The sequence below is a fragment of the Dromaius novaehollandiae genome, chromosome 32 (genome assembly GCF_036370855.1).
Source record: "Dromaius novaehollandiae isolate bDroNov1 chromosome 32, bDroNov1.hap1, whole genome shotgun sequence".
Classification (NCBI taxonomy): Eukaryota; Metazoa; Chordata; class Aves; order Casuariiformes; family Dromaiidae; genus Dromaius; species Dromaius novaehollandiae.
This window is the reverse complement of record NC_088131.1, coordinates 521,269-538,454: the sequence shown is the minus strand read 5'-3', so window position 1 is coordinate 538,454 and position 17,186 is coordinate 521,269. Positions and strand designations below refer to the sequence as shown.

At 65.4% G+C, this 17,186-nt stretch overlaps 1 protein-coding gene across 2 annotated transcripts in view; it reads right to left on the bottom strand.

The window, feature by feature from the left end:
• POLR2A (RNA polymerase II subunit A) overlaps positions 1 to 17,186 on the bottom strand; it is a 29,004-nt gene that overhangs the window by 1,336 nt on the left and 10,482 nt on the right. For both annotated transcript variants that reach the window (XM_064501153.1, XM_064501154.1), the window contains 20 exons: positions 16,454 to 16,578; positions 15,440 to 15,650; positions 14,301 to 14,510; positions 13,674 to 13,842; positions 13,343 to 13,437; positions 12,517 to 12,720; positions 11,695 to 11,917; positions 10,882 to 11,065; positions 9,967 to 10,138; positions 9,122 to 9,227; positions 8,396 to 8,601; positions 7,531 to 7,755; positions 5,510 to 5,756; positions 5,172 to 5,272; positions 4,461 to 4,565; positions 3,413 to 3,595; positions 2,656 to 2,859; positions 1,697 to 1,883; positions 878 to 991; positions 46 to 195 (listed from right to left, as the gene is read on the bottom strand). In XM_064501153.1, coding sequence (XP_064357223.1) covers positions 46 to 195; positions 878 to 991; positions 1,697 to 1,883; positions 2,656 to 2,859; positions 3,413 to 3,595; positions 4,461 to 4,565; positions 5,172 to 5,272; positions 5,510 to 5,756; positions 7,531 to 7,755; positions 8,396 to 8,601; positions 9,122 to 9,227; positions 9,967 to 10,138; positions 10,882 to 11,065; positions 11,695 to 11,917; positions 12,517 to 12,720; positions 13,343 to 13,437; positions 13,674 to 13,842; positions 14,301 to 14,510; positions 15,440 to 15,650; positions 16,454 to 16,578 — 3,421 coding nt within the window. The remainder of the gene's footprint in view (positions 1 to 45; positions 196 to 877; positions 992 to 1,696; positions 1,884 to 2,655; positions 2,860 to 3,412; positions 3,596 to 4,460; positions 4,566 to 5,171; positions 5,273 to 5,509; positions 5,757 to 7,530; positions 7,756 to 8,395; positions 8,602 to 9,121; positions 9,228 to 9,966; positions 10,139 to 10,881; positions 11,066 to 11,694; positions 11,918 to 12,516; positions 12,721 to 13,342; positions 13,438 to 13,673; positions 13,843 to 14,300; positions 14,511 to 15,439; positions 15,651 to 16,453; positions 16,579 to 17,186) is intronic.

Here is a 17,186-nt window from a genome sequence, read left to right as displayed (position 1 = left end):
GGGGGCCGGCGGCGCCGGGGGCAGCCCCCGGGGGGCGCCACTCACCTGGGGAGGGGATGTAGGGGCTGGAGGGCCCCGGCGATCCCGGCGAGCCCGGCGTGGGCGACCAGGCCGGCGAGTAGCCGGGGCTGAAGCCGCTGGCGTCCGAGGCGGCGCTGGGGGAGAAGCCGGCCCCGCCGGGGGTCATCCCGCTGCCTGTAGCGAGGGGAGAAACAGGCGGTGAGGGGAGAAACAGGCGGTGAGGGGAGAAACAGGCGGTGAGGGGAGAAACAGGCAGTGAGGGGAGAAACAGGCGGTGAGGGGAGACCCTGAGAACACCCAGAGTGGCCCAAGGACCCCCACCAGCCTCCCAGTCTGCCCCAGAGCCTCCCACCAGCCTCCCAGTCTGCCCCAGGGCCCCCCAGTGTGCCCCCACAGTCCCCCCCCATCTACCCCAAGGCCTCACAACAGCCTCCCAGTCTGCCCCCAGGGCCCCCAGTGTGTCCCAGTACCCTCCCAGCCTGGTCCACAGCCCCTTAATATGCCCCAGGGCCTCCCCAACAGCCCCCCAGTATGTCCCAGTGCCCCCCAGTCTGCCCCAAGGACCCCTCAACAGCCCCCCAAGCTGCCCCAGTGCTCCTCAGTCTGTCCCAGTATCTCTCAGCAACCCCAGTACCCCCCCAACAGACCTCCAGTTTGTTTCAGTGCCCCCCAACAGCCCCCCCCACTGCCCCGCGGCCCCCCCAGCCTGTCCCAGTGCCTCCCAGCCACACCAGTGCCCTCCAACAGCCCCCCAGGCCACCCCAGAGCCCCCCAAATCTGCCCCCCAGCTGCCCTAGTGCCCCCCAGACCCCCCCAGTGCTCCCAGTGCCCCCCCAGACCCCAGTGCCCCACATACCCACGCTGGGGGACCAGGCCCCGTAGGCGGGGGTGGCACCCTGGTTCCACGGCGTCATGGCGGGGGACATCCCCCCCATGGGGCTGGGCGCCGAGCCGAAGAACATGCCCGTGGCTGCGGAGAGACGAGCGTCAGGGGGCCCAGGCGTCCGGGAGGCCCCCAGTCCCTCCAAGGGACCCAGGCGTCCGGCCCCAGAGGGACCCAGGTGTCCGGGAGGTCCCCCTCCCGCCCAAGGGGACCCAGGCGTCCGGCCCCAGGGGGACCCAGGCGTCCGGGCTGCCCCCCTCCCACCCAGGGGGACCCAAGGGTCCGGCCCCAGAGGGACCCAGGTGTCCGGGAGGTCCCCCTCCCGCCCAAGGGGACCCAGGCGTCCGGCCCCAGAGGGACCCAGGTGTCCGGGAGGTCCCCCTCCCGCCCAAGGGGACCCAGGCGTCCGGCCCCAGGGGGACCCAGGCGTCCGGGCTGCCCCCCTCCCGCCGCAGGGGCCCAGGCGTCCGGGACTCACGGCTGCCAACGCCGAGCCCCGGGATGGTGCTGGGGATCTCCACCCCAGGCGCTCCAGCCCCCTCCCTCCCTGGGGACCCAGGCGTCCGGCCCCAGAGGGACCCAGGCGTCCGGGCTGCCCCCCTCCCGCCGCGGGGGCCCAGGCGTCCGGGACTCACGGCCGCCGACGCCGAGCCCCGGGATGGTGCTGGGGATCTCCACCCCAGGCGCTCCAGCCCCCTCCCTCCCTGGGGACCCAGGCGTCCGGCCCCAGAGGGACCCAGGCGTCCGGGCTGCCCCCCTCCCGCCGCGGGGGCCCAGGCGTCCGGGACTCACGGCCGCCGACGCCGAGCCCCGGGATGGTGCTGGGGATCTCCATGCCGTGCTTGCACTTCTCGGCGTCGAGCAGCAGGTCGAAGCAGCCGGTGCCGGCGGGCGCCAGCTGCCCCAGCATGATGTTCTCCGACACCCCCTTCATGGGGTCGCTCTCGCCGTGCGCCGCCGCCTCCATCAGCACGTCCACCTGCGGCGGGACCCCACATCGCGCCCCACATCGCACCCCCAAACCCAGCCGGGGCCCCCACGGCCCGCTGGGGCGGCCGCAGCCGCCTCGGGCACCTCGAACACGGCTATTGCAGCCTGAATCATCCCTTATCCAGCCGAGGCACCCCGAAAGGAGTCCGGACACCCCCAAATCCAGCCGGGGCACCCCAAATCTGACCCCAGGGCACCCCAAAACCCAGCCAGGGCACCCCAAGGCCGCTGGGGTACCCCCAACTTGGCCCTGACCAGCTTGGGACACCCCAAACCTGGTTGTTGCACCCAAATTCTCTCTCTATCCAGGCAAGATGCCCTCAAAGTGGTCTGGACACCCCCAAATCCAGCCAGGGCACCCCAAATCTGGCCCCAGGATGCCCCAAAACCCAACCAGGGCACCCCAAAGCCACAGGGTACCCCTGACACAGCCTTGGCTGGCTCACAGCACCCCAAACCTGGCTATTGCACCTAAATAATCTCTTTATCCAGGCAAGATGCCCTCAAAGTGGTCCAGTCACCCCCAAATCCAGCCCGGGCACCCCAAATTTGACCCCAGGGCACCCCAAAACCCAGCCAGGGCACCCCAAGGCTGCTGGGGTACCCCTGACATGGCCTTGGCTGGCTCACAGCACCCCAGACCTGACTACTGCACCCAAATTATCTCTTTATCCAGGCAAGACGCCCTCAAAGCGGTCCAGTCACCCCCAAATCCAGCCAGAGCACCCCAAATCTGGCCCCAGGGCACCCCAACAGCTCACCGTCTCCTCGAAGGAGCACTTCATGAGGGGCCCGGTGTCCTGGCGGTTGACGCCGTGGCGGGTGATGGCCATGAGGTGGCCGCGGGACGTCATGGTGTCGCAGAGTAGTGCCAGGTGCCGGTAGTTGACGTAGGAGCCGTCGAAGGAGATGACGTGGTAGAGCTCCCGCTCCAGGGCCTTGCGCACCGCCTCGATGCCCAGCACCTGTTCCCACCGCAGGGGACAGTGAGCCCAGGCGTCCGGGTGCCCGCCGGCGTCCCCGTGCGCTCCCGAGGACCCAGGGGTCCGGGCACCCACGGGCTTCCTCGTGCTTCCGGGGGCCCAGGTGTCCGGGCCCCCCATGGCACCCTAATGCTCTCAGGGACCCAGGCGTCCTGGCACCCAAGAGGGCCCTACATGGACCCTAATGCTGCTGGGGGCCCAGGCGTCCTGGCACCCAAGGGGACCCTACATGGACCCTAATGCTGCTGGGGGCCCAGGCGTCCTGGCGCCCAAGAGGGCCCTACATGGACCCTAATGCTCTCAGGGGCCCAGGTGTCCTGGCACCCAAGAGTGGACCCTGATGCTCCCGGGGACCCACGTGTCCAAGCCCCTCCTGGGTGTCCTAACACTCCCAAGGACCCAGGCACCCACAGGAACCCCAATGCTGCTGGGGGCCCAGGCGTCCTGGCACCCTACGAGCACCCTGCCGCCGTGGACCCAGGCGCCCCGGCCCCCGACGGCCCCCCCCGGCCCCCGAGGGGCCCCCCCGGCTCACGGTGAAGATCTCCACGATGTCGTTGGAGGTGGTGCGCACGGGGTCCACGTCCTTCTCGCTCAGCACCCGCATGAGGCTGACGCCGTCCGTCTCCAGGATCCACTCCTGCAGCGCCTTGAACTCCCCGTCCTCCGTGATGATGATCTTCTTCTTGTTGTCCGTCTGCGGCAGGTGCATGTACACCTGCGCGGCGGGGGCGGAGCGGCTCAGCGGCACCCACGGGTGCTCCCCGGGGGCACCCTGAGCACCCAAGGACGCCCGTGGGGACCCACACGTGCTTGTGGGCACCACCGTCAGCACCCTGGACCTCCAAGACACCTCCACATGCCGCTCAGGCACGTGTCAAGAGCTGGAGGACCCCAAGAGCACCCATGGGTGCTCCCCGGGGGCACCCTGAGCACCCAAGGACGCCCGTGGGGACCCACACGTGCTTGTGGGCACCACCATCAGCACCCTGGACCTCCAGGAGACCTTCGTGGAGACCCCCACATGCCACTCAGGCATGTATCAAGAGCTGGAGGACCTCAAGAGCACCCATGGGTGCTCCCCGGGGGCACCCTGAGCACCCGAGGACGCCCGTGGGGACCCACACGTGCTTGTGGGCACCACCATCAGCACCCTGGACCTCCAGGAGACCTTCGTGGAGACCCCCACATGCCACTCAGGCATGTATCAAGAGCTGGAGGACCCCAAGAGCACCCATGGGTGCTCCCTGGACACCCCCAAGCACCTATGGGCACCACCATCAGCACCCTGGACCTTCAAAACACCCCCCTGGAGACCTTCATGGCCACCCTAAGCGTGCATTAGGAGCCTGGGCACCCACATGAGCACCCATGGGTGCTCCCCGGCACCTCCTGGGCACCCACACGTGCTTGCGGGCACCACCGCTAGCAGCCTGGACCTCCAGAACACCCCCGTGGAGACCTCCGCATGTTCCCCAGGCGTGTACCGAGAGCCTGGGCACCCATGGGTGCTCCCTGGGCACCACCACAGGTGTCCTGGACCTTCTCGCGCCCCTCAGCACCCAGGGGTGCCCCCCCCCCACCTTGCTGATCTGCTCGATGCCCTGCAGCGTCATGTCCGTCAGCATGTTGGACTCGATGCACCGCAGGAAGACGTCGTCGTCCATCTTGTCCACAACTTCCTCCTCCTGGGGACACCGAGGGTGACACTCTGCCCCTGTCCCCACCATCCCCCCGGGGACCCCAAGGGTGCCACCAGCCCTGTCCCCCACCCATCCCCACCATCCTCCTGAGGACATAGAGTGACACCAGCCTTGTCCCCTCCCTGATCCCACCATCTTTCCAGGGACCCCAAGGGTGGCACCTGGACGCTAAGGGTGACACTGGCCCTGTCCCATCTCCACCATCCTCTTGGGGACACCAGCCCTGTTCCCCATCTGCCACCTCATGTCACATCCCTGCTGTCCTGTTGGGGACACCAAAGGTGACACCAACCATGTCACCTGCCCATCCTCCCGGAGACCCTGAGGGTAACACCAGCCCTGACCCCCGCCTGTCCCCATCACCCCAGGGACACCAAGGGTGACACTAGGCCTGTCCTCCTGGGGACACGGAGGGTGACGGGTCCCGTCCCTCAACCCCGGAATCCCTGAGGGTGACAGGGTCTTGTCTTCACCCCCTGGGACCCTGGCAGGTGACGAGGACATGTCCCCCACCCCCCGGGACCCCTGAGGGTGACAGGGTCCCGTCCCCCCACCCCTGGGACCCCTGAGGGTGACAGGGTCCCGTCCCACCTCCTGCATCTTGTTCTCGTCGCTGTTCATGATGCGGATCCGCAGCACGAGCTTCTCAGCGTTGTCGTCGTTGAAGATGCAGTTCAGGTCGTCCCCAAAGCCTGGGGGGGACACGGGGGTCAGCCTGGGGTCCCCTTAGTGTCCCCTAGGGCATCCAAAGCCCCCCAAGACCCCCCAATTCCTCCCAGACCCTTCCATGCTCCCTCCTGGACCTCAAATACCCTCCACGACCCTCCCAGGACCCTCTACGTGTCCCCTGCTCCCCTCGGGACCCCCTACGTGTCCCCTGCCCCCCTCCAGACCCCTCTACGCGTCCCCCGCACCCCCGGGGCGCCCACCGGCGTTGATCTTCTCGGCGATCTGCTCCATGGTGAGCTTGCGGTCCGTCATGTGCTTGCGGTCGAGCTCGACGCGCAGCAGCCAGGGCGAGATGCGGCTCACGTCGAAGTCGGGCATCTCGTAGTAGACGTTGACCCACTCCTGGTCCTCGGCCACCACCGTGCTCTGCGGGTTGGGGTCGTAGTAGATGGCCGTGTTGGCGGTCACCTTGCGCAGCGTCGTGTGCTCCAGGCGGCACAGGATGTCCTGGGGGGAGACGTGGGGTCAGCGCGGGGACGTGGGGACGGCGTGGGGACACACAAAGCCGTGGGGACACCGTGTAGCTGTGGGGGACGCAGAGGGGACACCCCATGGCCGTGGGGGCATCACATAGCCATGAGGACACAAGAGGGGACACCCCATGGCCCTGAGGACATCATGTGACTGGAGAGACAGAGGACCACTGGGATACCCCATGGCCACGTAGACAACACATAGGCATGGGGACACAGAGGGGGCACCCCATGGCTGTGGGGACACCATGTAACTGTAGGGACGCAGAGGGGACACCCCATGGCCACGGGGACACCGTGTGGCTGTGGGGACGCAGAGGGGACACCCTATGGCCACGGGGACACCATGTAGCTGTGGGGACGCAGAGGGGACACCCCATGGCCGTGGGGACACCCTGTAGCTGTGGGGACGCAGAGGGGACACCCCATGGCTGTGGGGACACCATGTAACTGTAGGGACGCAGAGGGGACACCCTATGGCCACGGGGACACCATGTAGCTGTGGGGACGCAGAGGGGACACCCCATGGCCGTGGGGACACCATGTAACTGTAGGGACGCAGAGGGGACACCCCATGGCCACGGGGACACCATGTAGCTGTGGGGACGCAGAGGGGACACCCCATGGCCGTGGGGACACTATGTGGCTGTGGGGATGCAGAGGGGACACCCCATGGCCACGGGGACACCATGTAGCTGTGGGGACGCAGAGGGGACACCCCATGGCCGTGGGGACACCGTGTGGCTGTGGGGACGCAGAGGGGACACCCCATGGCCGTGGGGACACCATGTGGCTGTGGGGACGCAGAGGGGACACCCCATGGCCACGGGGACACCGTGTGGCTGTGGGGACGCAGAGGGGACACCCCATGGCCGTGGGGACACCGTGTGGCTGTGGGGACGCAGAGGGGACACCCCATGGCCACGGGGACACCGTGTGGCTGTGGGGACGCAGAGGGGACACCCTATGGCCACGGGGACACCGTGTAGCTGTGGGGACGCAGAGGGGACACCCCATGGCCGTGGGGACACCATGTAACTGTAGGGACGCAGAGGGGACACCCTATGGCCACGGGGACACCATGTAGCTGTGGGGACGCAGAGGGGACACCCCATGGCCGTGGGGACACCATGTAACTGTAGGGACGCAGAGGGGACACCCCATGGCCACGGGGACACCGTGTGGCTGTGGGGACGCAGAGGGGACACCCCATGGCCATGGGGACACCATGTGGCTGTGGGGATGCAGAGGGGACACCCCATGGCCACGGGGACACCGTGTGGCTGTGGGGACGCAGAGTGGACACCCCATGTCCATGGGGACACCCTGCAGCTCTGGGGACACAGAGGACACCCCATGGCCATGGGGACACCATGTGGCTGTGGGGATGCAGAGGGGACACCCCATGGCCACGGGGACACCGTGTAGCTGTGGGGACGCAGAGGGGACACCCCATGGCCGTGGGGACACTATGTGGCTGTGGGGATGCAGAGGGGACACCCCATGGCCATGGGGACACCATGTAGCTGTGGGGACGCAGAGGGGACACCCCATGGCCATGGGGACACTATGTGGCTGTGGGGACGCAGAGGGGACACCCCATGGCCACGAAGAAGGGCCACCAGGGCCACCCCATACCCCCAAGGACACCGCGTAGCTACACGGACACCGCCGCAGCCCAGCCCGGGGACGCCTTGGGCGCGTGGTGGGGACCCCCCCGGGCGCCCCCCACCCGCGGGTGCCCCCACCTTGGCGCGCTCAGCGTCGCGGGCGCTCTGGCCCAGGAGGAAGACGGTGAGCGAGGGCGTCTTGGGCTTCTTAGAGATGTTGATGAGCTCCTTGAGGCGGGGGACGCCCAGGGTGACGTTCTTGGCCGAGACGCCGGCGTAGTGGAAGGTGTTGAGGGTCATCTGGGTGGCCGGCTCGCCCAGCGACTGGGCTGCCAGGGCACCCACCATCTCCCCGGGGTGGGCCTGCGGGGGGGGAAAAGGGGAGTCAGGGTGGGGGGCACCCACCCAAGGGGGGCCGTGCCCCACAGCAGCCCTGGCACCCCAGGGGTGGCCCCCAGCCCCGGCGCTACAGCTGCCCGTGTCCCAGAAATCCCCCAAATCCTCCATCTCCTGCCCAGAAGCCACCTCTGGACACCCCACAGCTGCCCCCAGACCCCTAAATTTACCCCCCGGGTGCCTAAACCTGCCCCACGCGCAATGACCTGGTGGAACTTGGACCTGATCTTGCCCAGGAGCCACTCGAAGGCACCTCTGGATCTCCAGGTCTGCCCCACACACGATGGCCTGGTTGAACCTGGACTCAGTCTCAACCAGGAACCAGTTGATGGCCCCTGGGGACCTCCCAGATCCCCCTGATCAGCCCCCCAGTCCCCCTAATTGCCCCCCCAGCCCCACGCACGATGGCCTGGTTGAACTTGGACTCACATCTCGCCCAGGAGCCAGTTCAAGGCACCTCTGAACCTCCAGATCTGCCCCACACACGATGGCCTGGTTGAACCTGGACTCGATCTCACCCAGGAGCCAGTCGAAGGCTCCCCTGGACCTCCCAGACCCCCCTGATCAGCCCCCTAGCCCCCCCGATCAGCCCCCCAGCCCCACGCACGATGGCCTGGTTGAACTTGGACTCGATCTCGCCCAGGAGCCAGTCGAAGGCCTCGCCGCTGAGGCGGAACTCCTCCACCATGCGTCGGCTGCAGAGGGTGGAGCGCAGGTGGATGTTGAAGAGCAGCGTGGCGTTCTCCTGCGCCTGCCGGCTCAGCGGGTCGTCCCCGTTGACGATCACCAGCTTCCGGCTCAGCTCCTTCACCCCTGTGCGCGGAGAAACGGGTCAGGGGGGCCCACAAGGACCCCGGCGCCTTCTTGGGGATCGTGAGGGTCTTGAAAACGCCCTTGGCATCTTCTAGAAGGTCGTGGGAGGCCTGAAAACTCCACCAGCACCTTCCTGGGGCTCTGGCAGGATCCCCCGGCATCTCCTAGAAGGTCTTGAGGGGCCTAAAAGCCCCTCAGCACCTTCCTGGGGGTGGCGGGGGGCCACCAAGAGCCTCCCAGCACCTTCCTGGGGGAGCCCAGGGGTCTGGCGAGACCCCCCAGCATCTCCTAGAGGATCACGAGGGGCCCAAAAGCCCCCCAGCATCTTCCTGGGGGGTCACGGGGGGCCAAAAGCCACCCCAGCACCTTCCTGGGATTTGTGGGGGGTCCCCGGGGAGTCTTGAGGGGGCCTAAAATCCCCCCAGGACCTTCCTAGGCATCGCGGGGGGGATCCTGCACCCCCCCCAGCAGTTCGCGGGGGGTCACGGGGGTCCTGGGGGTGTGGGGGCCCCTCGCTCACCTTCCACCACCTTGACGGGGTGCAGGTCCGAGGGGAGGCGCGAGTTGATGTGGAAGATCTTCTGGGCGTTCCAGATCATGCGCAGCAGGTTGCAGGGCAGCACCACCTGCGGGGGGGGGGGGGCAGAAACGGGGGTCAGCACCCCAAAAAGGAAGGGGGGCGGCACCCCAAAAAAGGGTCCAGGAGCACCACCTGGGGGGGGCAGAAGTGGGGGTCAGCACCCCAAAAAGGAAGGGGGGCGGCACCCCAAAAAAGGGTCCAGGAGCACCACCTGGGGGGGGGGTCAGAAACGGGGGTCAGCACCCCAGAAAGGAAGGGGGCAGCACCCCAAATTGAGAAGGGTCCAGGAGCACCACCTGGGGGGGGGCAGAAACGGGGGTCAGCACCCCTAAAAGGAAGGGGCAGCACCCCAAAAGGGACAGGGGCAGCACCCTAAATTGAGAAGGGTCCAGGAGCACCACCTGGGGGGGGCAGAAACGGGGGTCAGCACCCCAAAAAGGAAGGGGCAGCACCCCAAAAGGGACAGGGGCAGCACCCTAAATTAAGAAGGGTCCAGGAGCACCACCTGGGGGGGGGCAGAAATGGGGGGCAGCACCCCAAAAAGGAAGGGGGCAGCACCCCAAAGGGAAGGGGGCAGCACCCCAAATTGGGAAGGGTCAAGCAGCACCACCTGGGGGGTCAGAAACGGGGGTCAGCACCCCCAAAAGAGGGGTCAGCACCCTAAAATCAGGGGAATGTCAAGGAGCACCAGCCAGGGGGTGAGAAATAAGGGTCAGCACCCCAAAACCGGGGCCGCGACCACCCGCAGCACCCCGAAACGGGAGGACCCGGACGCCTGGGCCCACCTTGCTGTCGCCGGTGGGGAAGATGACGCGCAGCACCTCGCGGTCCTCCCGCATCTTCTCGAACTCGCGCTCCAGCTCGTTCTGGATGTGGGCGTTGCTCAGGATGTCCTTGACCATCTCCTCCTGCAGCGTCCGCCGCAGCGCCCGCTCGTTGGTGTAGTCGAACTTGAACCTGCGCCGCGGGGACACCCGGCCGTCACCCGGGACCAACGGCCCACCGGGACCCCCGTAGAAGCACCCGGCTCAGGGGTTTCCCCCAGCATACACCGTGCTCTGGGGCAACACCGTGCCAATTCTTCCTTGAGATTACACCCTGCGCCAATTCCTTCTTGAGATTACACCTCACTCCAGGGCAACACCGTGCCAATTCCTCCCCCAGATTACACCGTGCTCTGGGGCAACACCGTGCCAATTCTTCCTTGAGATTACACCCTGCGCCAATTCCTTCTTGAGATTACACCCCATTCTGGGGCAACACCGTACCAATTCCTCCCCACAGATTACACCCTGTCCTCTGGCAACACCGTGCCAATTCCTCCCCACAGATTACACCCTGCTCTCTGGCAACACCGTGCCAACTCTTCCCCATATTACACCCCGCTTTGGGGCACCATGGTGCCAATTCCTCCCTGAGATAACACCCCACTCTGGGGCAACACCGTGCCAATTCTTTCCCACAGATTACACCTCATTTTGGGGCAACACCATGCCAATTCCTTCCCACAGATTAAACCCCGCTCTCTGGCAACACCGTGCCGACTCCCCCCACATTACACCCCGCTTTGGGGCACCACAGTGCCAATCCCACCCCAAGATCGTGCCCTGTTGTGGGCTGTTGCCACGCCAACTCCTCCCCGAGATGACACCCCGCTCCGGGGCAACACCGTGCCGATTTCCCCCCCAACACCCGCTCACTTCTTCTCGAAGGCCTTGTTGGAGGGCTTGAGGGTGGCGAGGTTCTGGAACTCGACGCTCTCGCCCGCCAGCCCGTCCTCGCCGTAGCGCAGCTGCACCACCTGGTTGATGGAGTTGCGCACCGTGGCGTCGTACTTCACCATCACCGACTCCATGGACTTGATCAGGCGCCGCTGGATGTACCCTGCGAGGGCGGCGCGCCGTCACCCGGAGGGAACCTCGGGGGGGGGTCCCAAAGGGGCTCCGGGGGGTCTCAGAGGGATCCGGGGAAGGTCTGGAGATCCTTGAGAAGCTCCAGACAGCGTCTGGGGGGTCCCCAGGAGCTCCAGAGAGGGTCTGGAGATCCTTGAGAGGCTACAGAGAACGTCTGGAGATCCTTGAGAGGCTCCAGAGAGGGTATGGGGGGTCCCCAGGAGCTCCAGAGAGGGTATGGGGGGGTCCCCAGGAGCTCCAGAGAGGGTCTGGAGATCCTCAAGAGGCTCCAGAGAGCGTCTGTGGGGTCCCCAGGAGCGCCAGAGAGCGTCTGGAGATCCTTGAGAGGCTCCAAAGAGGGTCTGGGGGGTCCCCAGGAGCTCCAGAGAGGGTTTGGAGATCCTTGAGAGGCTCCAGAGAACGTCTGGAGATCCTTGAGAGGCTCCAGAAAGCGTCTGGGGGGTCCCCAGGAGCTCCAGAGAGGGTTTGGAGATCCTTGAGAGGGTCTGGGGGACCAGAGGAGCTCCGGGGAGGGTCTGGGCACCCCGTTGGGGACACAGAGGCCTCCAGGAAGGCTCCAGGCACCCCGAGGGGTGACACGGGGCGGCCCCGGGGGCTCACCGGTCTCGGCGGTCTTCACGGCCGTGTCGATAAGCCCCTCGCGGCCCCCCATGGCGTGGAAGAAGAACTCGGTGGGGGTGAGGCCGGCCAGGTAGGAGTTCTCCACGAAGCCGCGGCTCTCGGGGCCGTAGTCGTCCTTGATGAAGTGGGGCAGCGTGCGGTGCTTGAAGCCGAAGGGGATGCGCTTGCCCTCCACGTTCTGCTGCCCCACCACCGCGATGACCTGGGGGGGGACGCGGGGCTGAGCCGGGGGGACACGGCGGGCGCTGCTGCCCTCCCGGCACCCTCCAACCCTGTAGGGACCCCCCAGACCTTCTCCAGGTCTCCTCAGAGCCTTGTGAGGACCTCACAGGGTCCTCCAGACCCCATAGGGACCCCCCGGATTCTTCTGGCACCCATAGGACCCCCCCAGATCCCATAGGGCACACCAGGAGCCCCTCCATGTCTCCCCCGACCTTTTGAGAGCCCCACTGGATCCTCCAGACCCATAGGGATCCCCCCAGACTCCTCTGGTGGCCAAGGGAACCCACCAGACCCCATAGGGACCCCCCAGACTCCTATAGGGGCCAAGGGAACCCATCAGACCCCATGGGGACCCCCAAGACTCCTCTGGTCCCCACTGCCACCCCCCAGATCCCATAGGGAACCCCAGATTGCACCTGGGAGACGATGTTCTTGGAGCCTCTGACACCACCATGGACCCCCAGACCCCCATGAGGACTCCGTAGGGCTCCCCACACCCCATAGGAACCCTCCTCAGATCCCACAGGGGACCCCATCAACGCCCCCAGACCCCAAGGGGACCCTCGAAGACCCCCGCACCTGGGAGATGTTGATCTTGGAGCCTTTGGCGCCCGACACCACCATGGACTTGAAGTTGTTGTACTCGGAGAGGGACTTCTGGGCGGAGGAGCCGGTCTTGTCGCGGGCGTCGTTGAGGATGCGGTTCACCTGGTTCTCAAAGGTCTGCCGCAGCGTGTTCCCCGGCGTCGGCTCCAGCTCGTTGTTGTGCGCCTTCTCGATGACCTGCCGGCACCCCGCGGCGTCATCGGGGCGCCCTAAAATCCCAGGGAGCACCCCAAAACCTCCCAGGACACTGCGACGTCAACGAGGGTGCTCCAAAACCCTGTGGAGCACCCCAAAACCTTACTGGGACGCTGTGATGACACCAAGGGTGCTCCAAAACCCTGTGGAGCACCCCAAAACCTTACCAGGACACCACAACATCACCGAGGGTGCTCCAAAACCCTGTGGAGCACCCCAAAACCTTACCTGGGACACCACAACGTCACCAAGGGTGCTCCAAAACCCTGCAGAGCACCCCCAAAACCTTACTAGGACACCACAACATCAGCAAGCGTGCTCCAAAACCCTGTGGAGCACCTCAAAACCTCCCTGGGACGCTGCGATGTCACCAAGGGTGCTCCAAAACCCTGTGGAGCACCTCAAAACCTCCCTGGGATGCTGTGATGTCACCAAGGGTGCTCCAAAACCCCAGACAGCACCTCAAAACCTCCCTGGGACGCTGTGACATCACCAAGGGTGCTCCAAAACCCCAGGCAGCACCCGAAACCCCCCCAGGACAGCAGCATGTCCCTGAGGGCACCCCAAATCTCGGCCGGGGAGCCCCCGAAAGCCCACCGCCCACCTCAATGACGTCCTGCTTGGCCTTCTTGATGGTGTTCTGGATGTCCTGGTACGTCTTGGCGTCGGCGATGGAGTCCCCAATGCCGATCGTGTGGCCTGCAGGGTGACGAGGGTGGGGGGTCAGGTGGGGTGTCCCTCAACGACAACCCAGCCCCCTGGGGTGCCCCCCACCCCATAACTCACCTCCCTAGGGTGCCCCCCACCCCAAAAACACCTTCGAGGCAGAGGAAAGGCCTAGGGTAGATGCTGATCAGCAAGGGAAGGTGGGGGATCCCCATTGCACCGGAAGCGGGGGGTGACGGGGTCCCCCGGACGCCTGGGCCCCCGCTCACCCTCGATGAGGAGCCAGTTGTTGATGACGGTCTGGATGTTGCTGTAGAAGAGGCGGGTGGTGTCGTGGCCCATCTCCAGGTAGGAGATGTGCACCAGGGAGCCCGCCGAGGTGCCCAGCGACTTCTTGCACAGGATGCCCATGATGAGCTCCCCGTTCTCCACGATCACCTGCGCGGAGGCGGGGAGGGCGTGAGCGGGGCCCCCAGCACCCCAGCGTCTCCCCCCGCCCACCCTGGGCACCCCCAGACCCCCCTCACCTGCCCTTGGGGCTCCTAAGCTGCCCCTGGACCCCACTCACCTGCCTCAGGGTCTCTCCTGCCCTCTGTGGAGCCCCCCGGGTGTCCCTCTTCCGGCCCCAGTAGCCCCCCAGTTGCCCCAGTAGCCCCCCAGTTGCCCCAGAGCCTCCTCATGTTCCTTACGGCCACCCTAAGGTCCCTTCAATCACCCCCAAAATCTTCCGTACCCCCTTCGCCCACCCCAAAGCCACCCTGGGACACCCCATGGTCACCCCCGACCACCCCGGAGGACCCCCGTGTCCCACCCAACCACCCCAGGGTCCCCCAGTTTCCCCTTTGCCCACCCAGTGCTCCCCCAGACCCACCCCAGGACCCCCCCAGACCCCCCACCTTGGTGTCGCCGGGGGAGATGTGCTTGTAGGGCCCGCTGTCCTCGTCGTCGGGGTGGGTGCTGTGGGTGCGGATGCAGTTGATGTGGCCGGGGATGATGAGGGAGAAGATCTGCTTGCCCGTCCACAGGGGCCGGGGCTTCAAGATGGCCGGCTGGGGCACCTTCCCGTCCCACGTCGACAGGAACATCAGCAGGTTCATCACCTCGCCCTGGGGTGCGACACCCGCCGTGAACACCCGGAGAGCCGCCCCGGGGGCCACCCGAACGCCCCGCGGGCCAGGGACGCGGCTGACACCCCCGCAGTCACAGCCCAAGGATGCTCTACAGCCGCCCCAAAAATCCTACGGCTTGAGGACACCCTGTAAACACCCCAAAATCTCCAGAGTCACAGCCCAAGGACGCCCTGCAACACCCTGAAAAACCCTACAGCTCAAGAACACCCTATAAACACCCTCAAATCCCTCCTACAGCCCAAGGAAGCTCTACAACCACCCAAAAAACACCTGCAGCCCAAAGACTCCCTACAAGCATCCCCCAAACCTCTTCCTACAGCCCAGTGATGTTCTACCACCACCCAAAAACCACCTGCAGCCCAAGGACTCCCCATAAGCACCCCCAAATCCCTTCCTACAGCCCAAGGATGTGCTGCAACACCCCCCAGAAAGACTACAGTTCAAGGACACCCCATAAACACTCTCAAATGTCTTCCTACAGCCCAAGAATGCTCTACAACCACCCCCCAAAACACCTGGAGCCCAAGAACACCCCATAAGCACCCCAAAATCCCCTCCTACAGCCCAAGGATGCCCTGCAACACCCCAAAAGATCCCTCCAGCCCAGGGGACCACCCATAAGCACCCCCAAAACTCCTTTTTACAGCCCAAGGACACCCTAATCTTCTCCTGAAAATCCCTACATCTCAGGGATACCCTGTAAGCACCCCCACCCCCCCTACACAACCCCCTGAACCCCTCCCATAGCCTGGGGGCACCCTACAACCCTCCCCAACACCCCTCGAGGACCCTGCAGATCAGGGACGCCCTGGGAGCACCCCAAAACTCTCCAACGGCACGGGAATCGGCTGTGACACCCCCAAAAAGGCTGCGACACCCCCCAAAAAGGGCCGGTGGGCACTCACGCGCTCGAGGAAGACGTCGCGCTTGGTGAACTTGCGCACGGCGGTGAGCGTGTCCTGCACGATGCCCATGACGGGGCGGTTGGACTGCGGGGTGACGATCATGCGCGGCACCATGGCCAACTCCTGGATCTCGGCCCGCGTCTCCAGCGACTGCGGCAGGTGCAGGTTCATCTCGTCGCCGTCAAAGTCGGCATTGTAGGGCGTGGTGACACTGCGGGGACAGTGGTGTCAGGGGACGTGTCACCACGGGGGGGGAGCCCTCCCAGGGGTGGTTTTGGGGGCACCTGGGCAGGTTTAGGATCATGGGGGGTGTTTTAGGGACAACCCGGCAGTTTGGGGGACACTGGGACCTGCACTGGGGCAGGTTTGGGGTCAGGGGAGCAGTTTTAGGGACACGTGGGCAGGTTTGGGGTCATGGAAAGCACTTCAAGGGCACCAGGCACCTGCAGTGGGGCAGATTTGGGGTCAAGGACGGAGTTTTAGGGACACGGACATTTAGGAGGACACTGGGACCTGCACCAGGACACCTCTGGGGCCATGGGGTGAGTTTTAGGGACTCCCAGGCAGTTTGGGGGACACTGGGACCTGCACTGGGGCAGGTCTGGGGTCAAGGGAGCAGTTTTAGGGGAACATGGGCAGGTTTGGGGACACTGGAGCAGGTCTGGAGCCATGGAGAGCGCTTTAGGGGCACGAGGCACCCGCAGTGGGGCAGGTTTGGGGTCAAGGACAGAGCTTTAGGGACACACGGGCAGTTTTGGGGACATGGGACTGGCAGCGTGGCAGCTTTAGGGCTCAAGGGAGCAGTTTTAGGGACACACAGGCAGGTTTGGGGACACTGGGGCCAGCAGTGGGGCAGCTTTGGGATCAAGGACGGAGTTTAGGGGCACACGGGCAGTTTTGGGGACATGGGACCTGCATTGGGGCAGGTTTGGGGTCGCGGGGCAGTTTGGGGGCACCACGTGCCCGCAGTGGGGCAACTTTGGGGGCGGGGGGCGGCGTGGGGACGCGGGGCACCTGAGGTTGAGGCGGAAGGTGGACCAGGGCAGGATGCGGACCCGGTGGCCCATCATGGACATCTTGTGCAGCGTGGGCTGGCGGTTGAAGATGACGATGTCCCCGTCGCACATGTGACGCTCCACCTGGGGACGGAGCCGGCGTCACCCGGGGGCCCCGAGGTGGCACGGGCGCCCCGAAACCACAACTAACCCCGTGGTCTCTTCAGAGACCCCAAAACCAGGGATTAGCCCCCAAAACCAAGGCTTTTTAGGGACCCCCAAACCAGGACTGCTCCCCTAAAACCAAGGGCTTCTTAGGGACCTCAAAACCAGGATTGATCCCCAAAAACAAGGATCTTTACGGACCCCAAAACCAGGGGTTGGCCCCCAAAAATCAAAGGTTCTTCAGGGACCCTAAAACCAGCAGTTGGTCCCCTAAAATCCAAGGTCTTCCTGGACCCCTAAATCAGGACTGAGCCCTTAAAACTCAGGAATCTTCAGGGATCCCCAAAACCAGGAGCTGGTCCCCTAAAACATGAGGTTCTCTGAGGACCCCTAAATGATGACTGATGCTCTAAAATTCAGGGTGTTCAGGAACCCCGAATCCAGGATGAACCCCTTAAAACACAGGGTCTTTAGAGACCCCAAAACTGCGACTGCCCCCCCAAGAACAATATTCATGGGGGACCCCAAAACCGGGAGCTGGTTGCCCAAAACTCAAGATCTTCATGAACCCCAACGTCACGATGCAC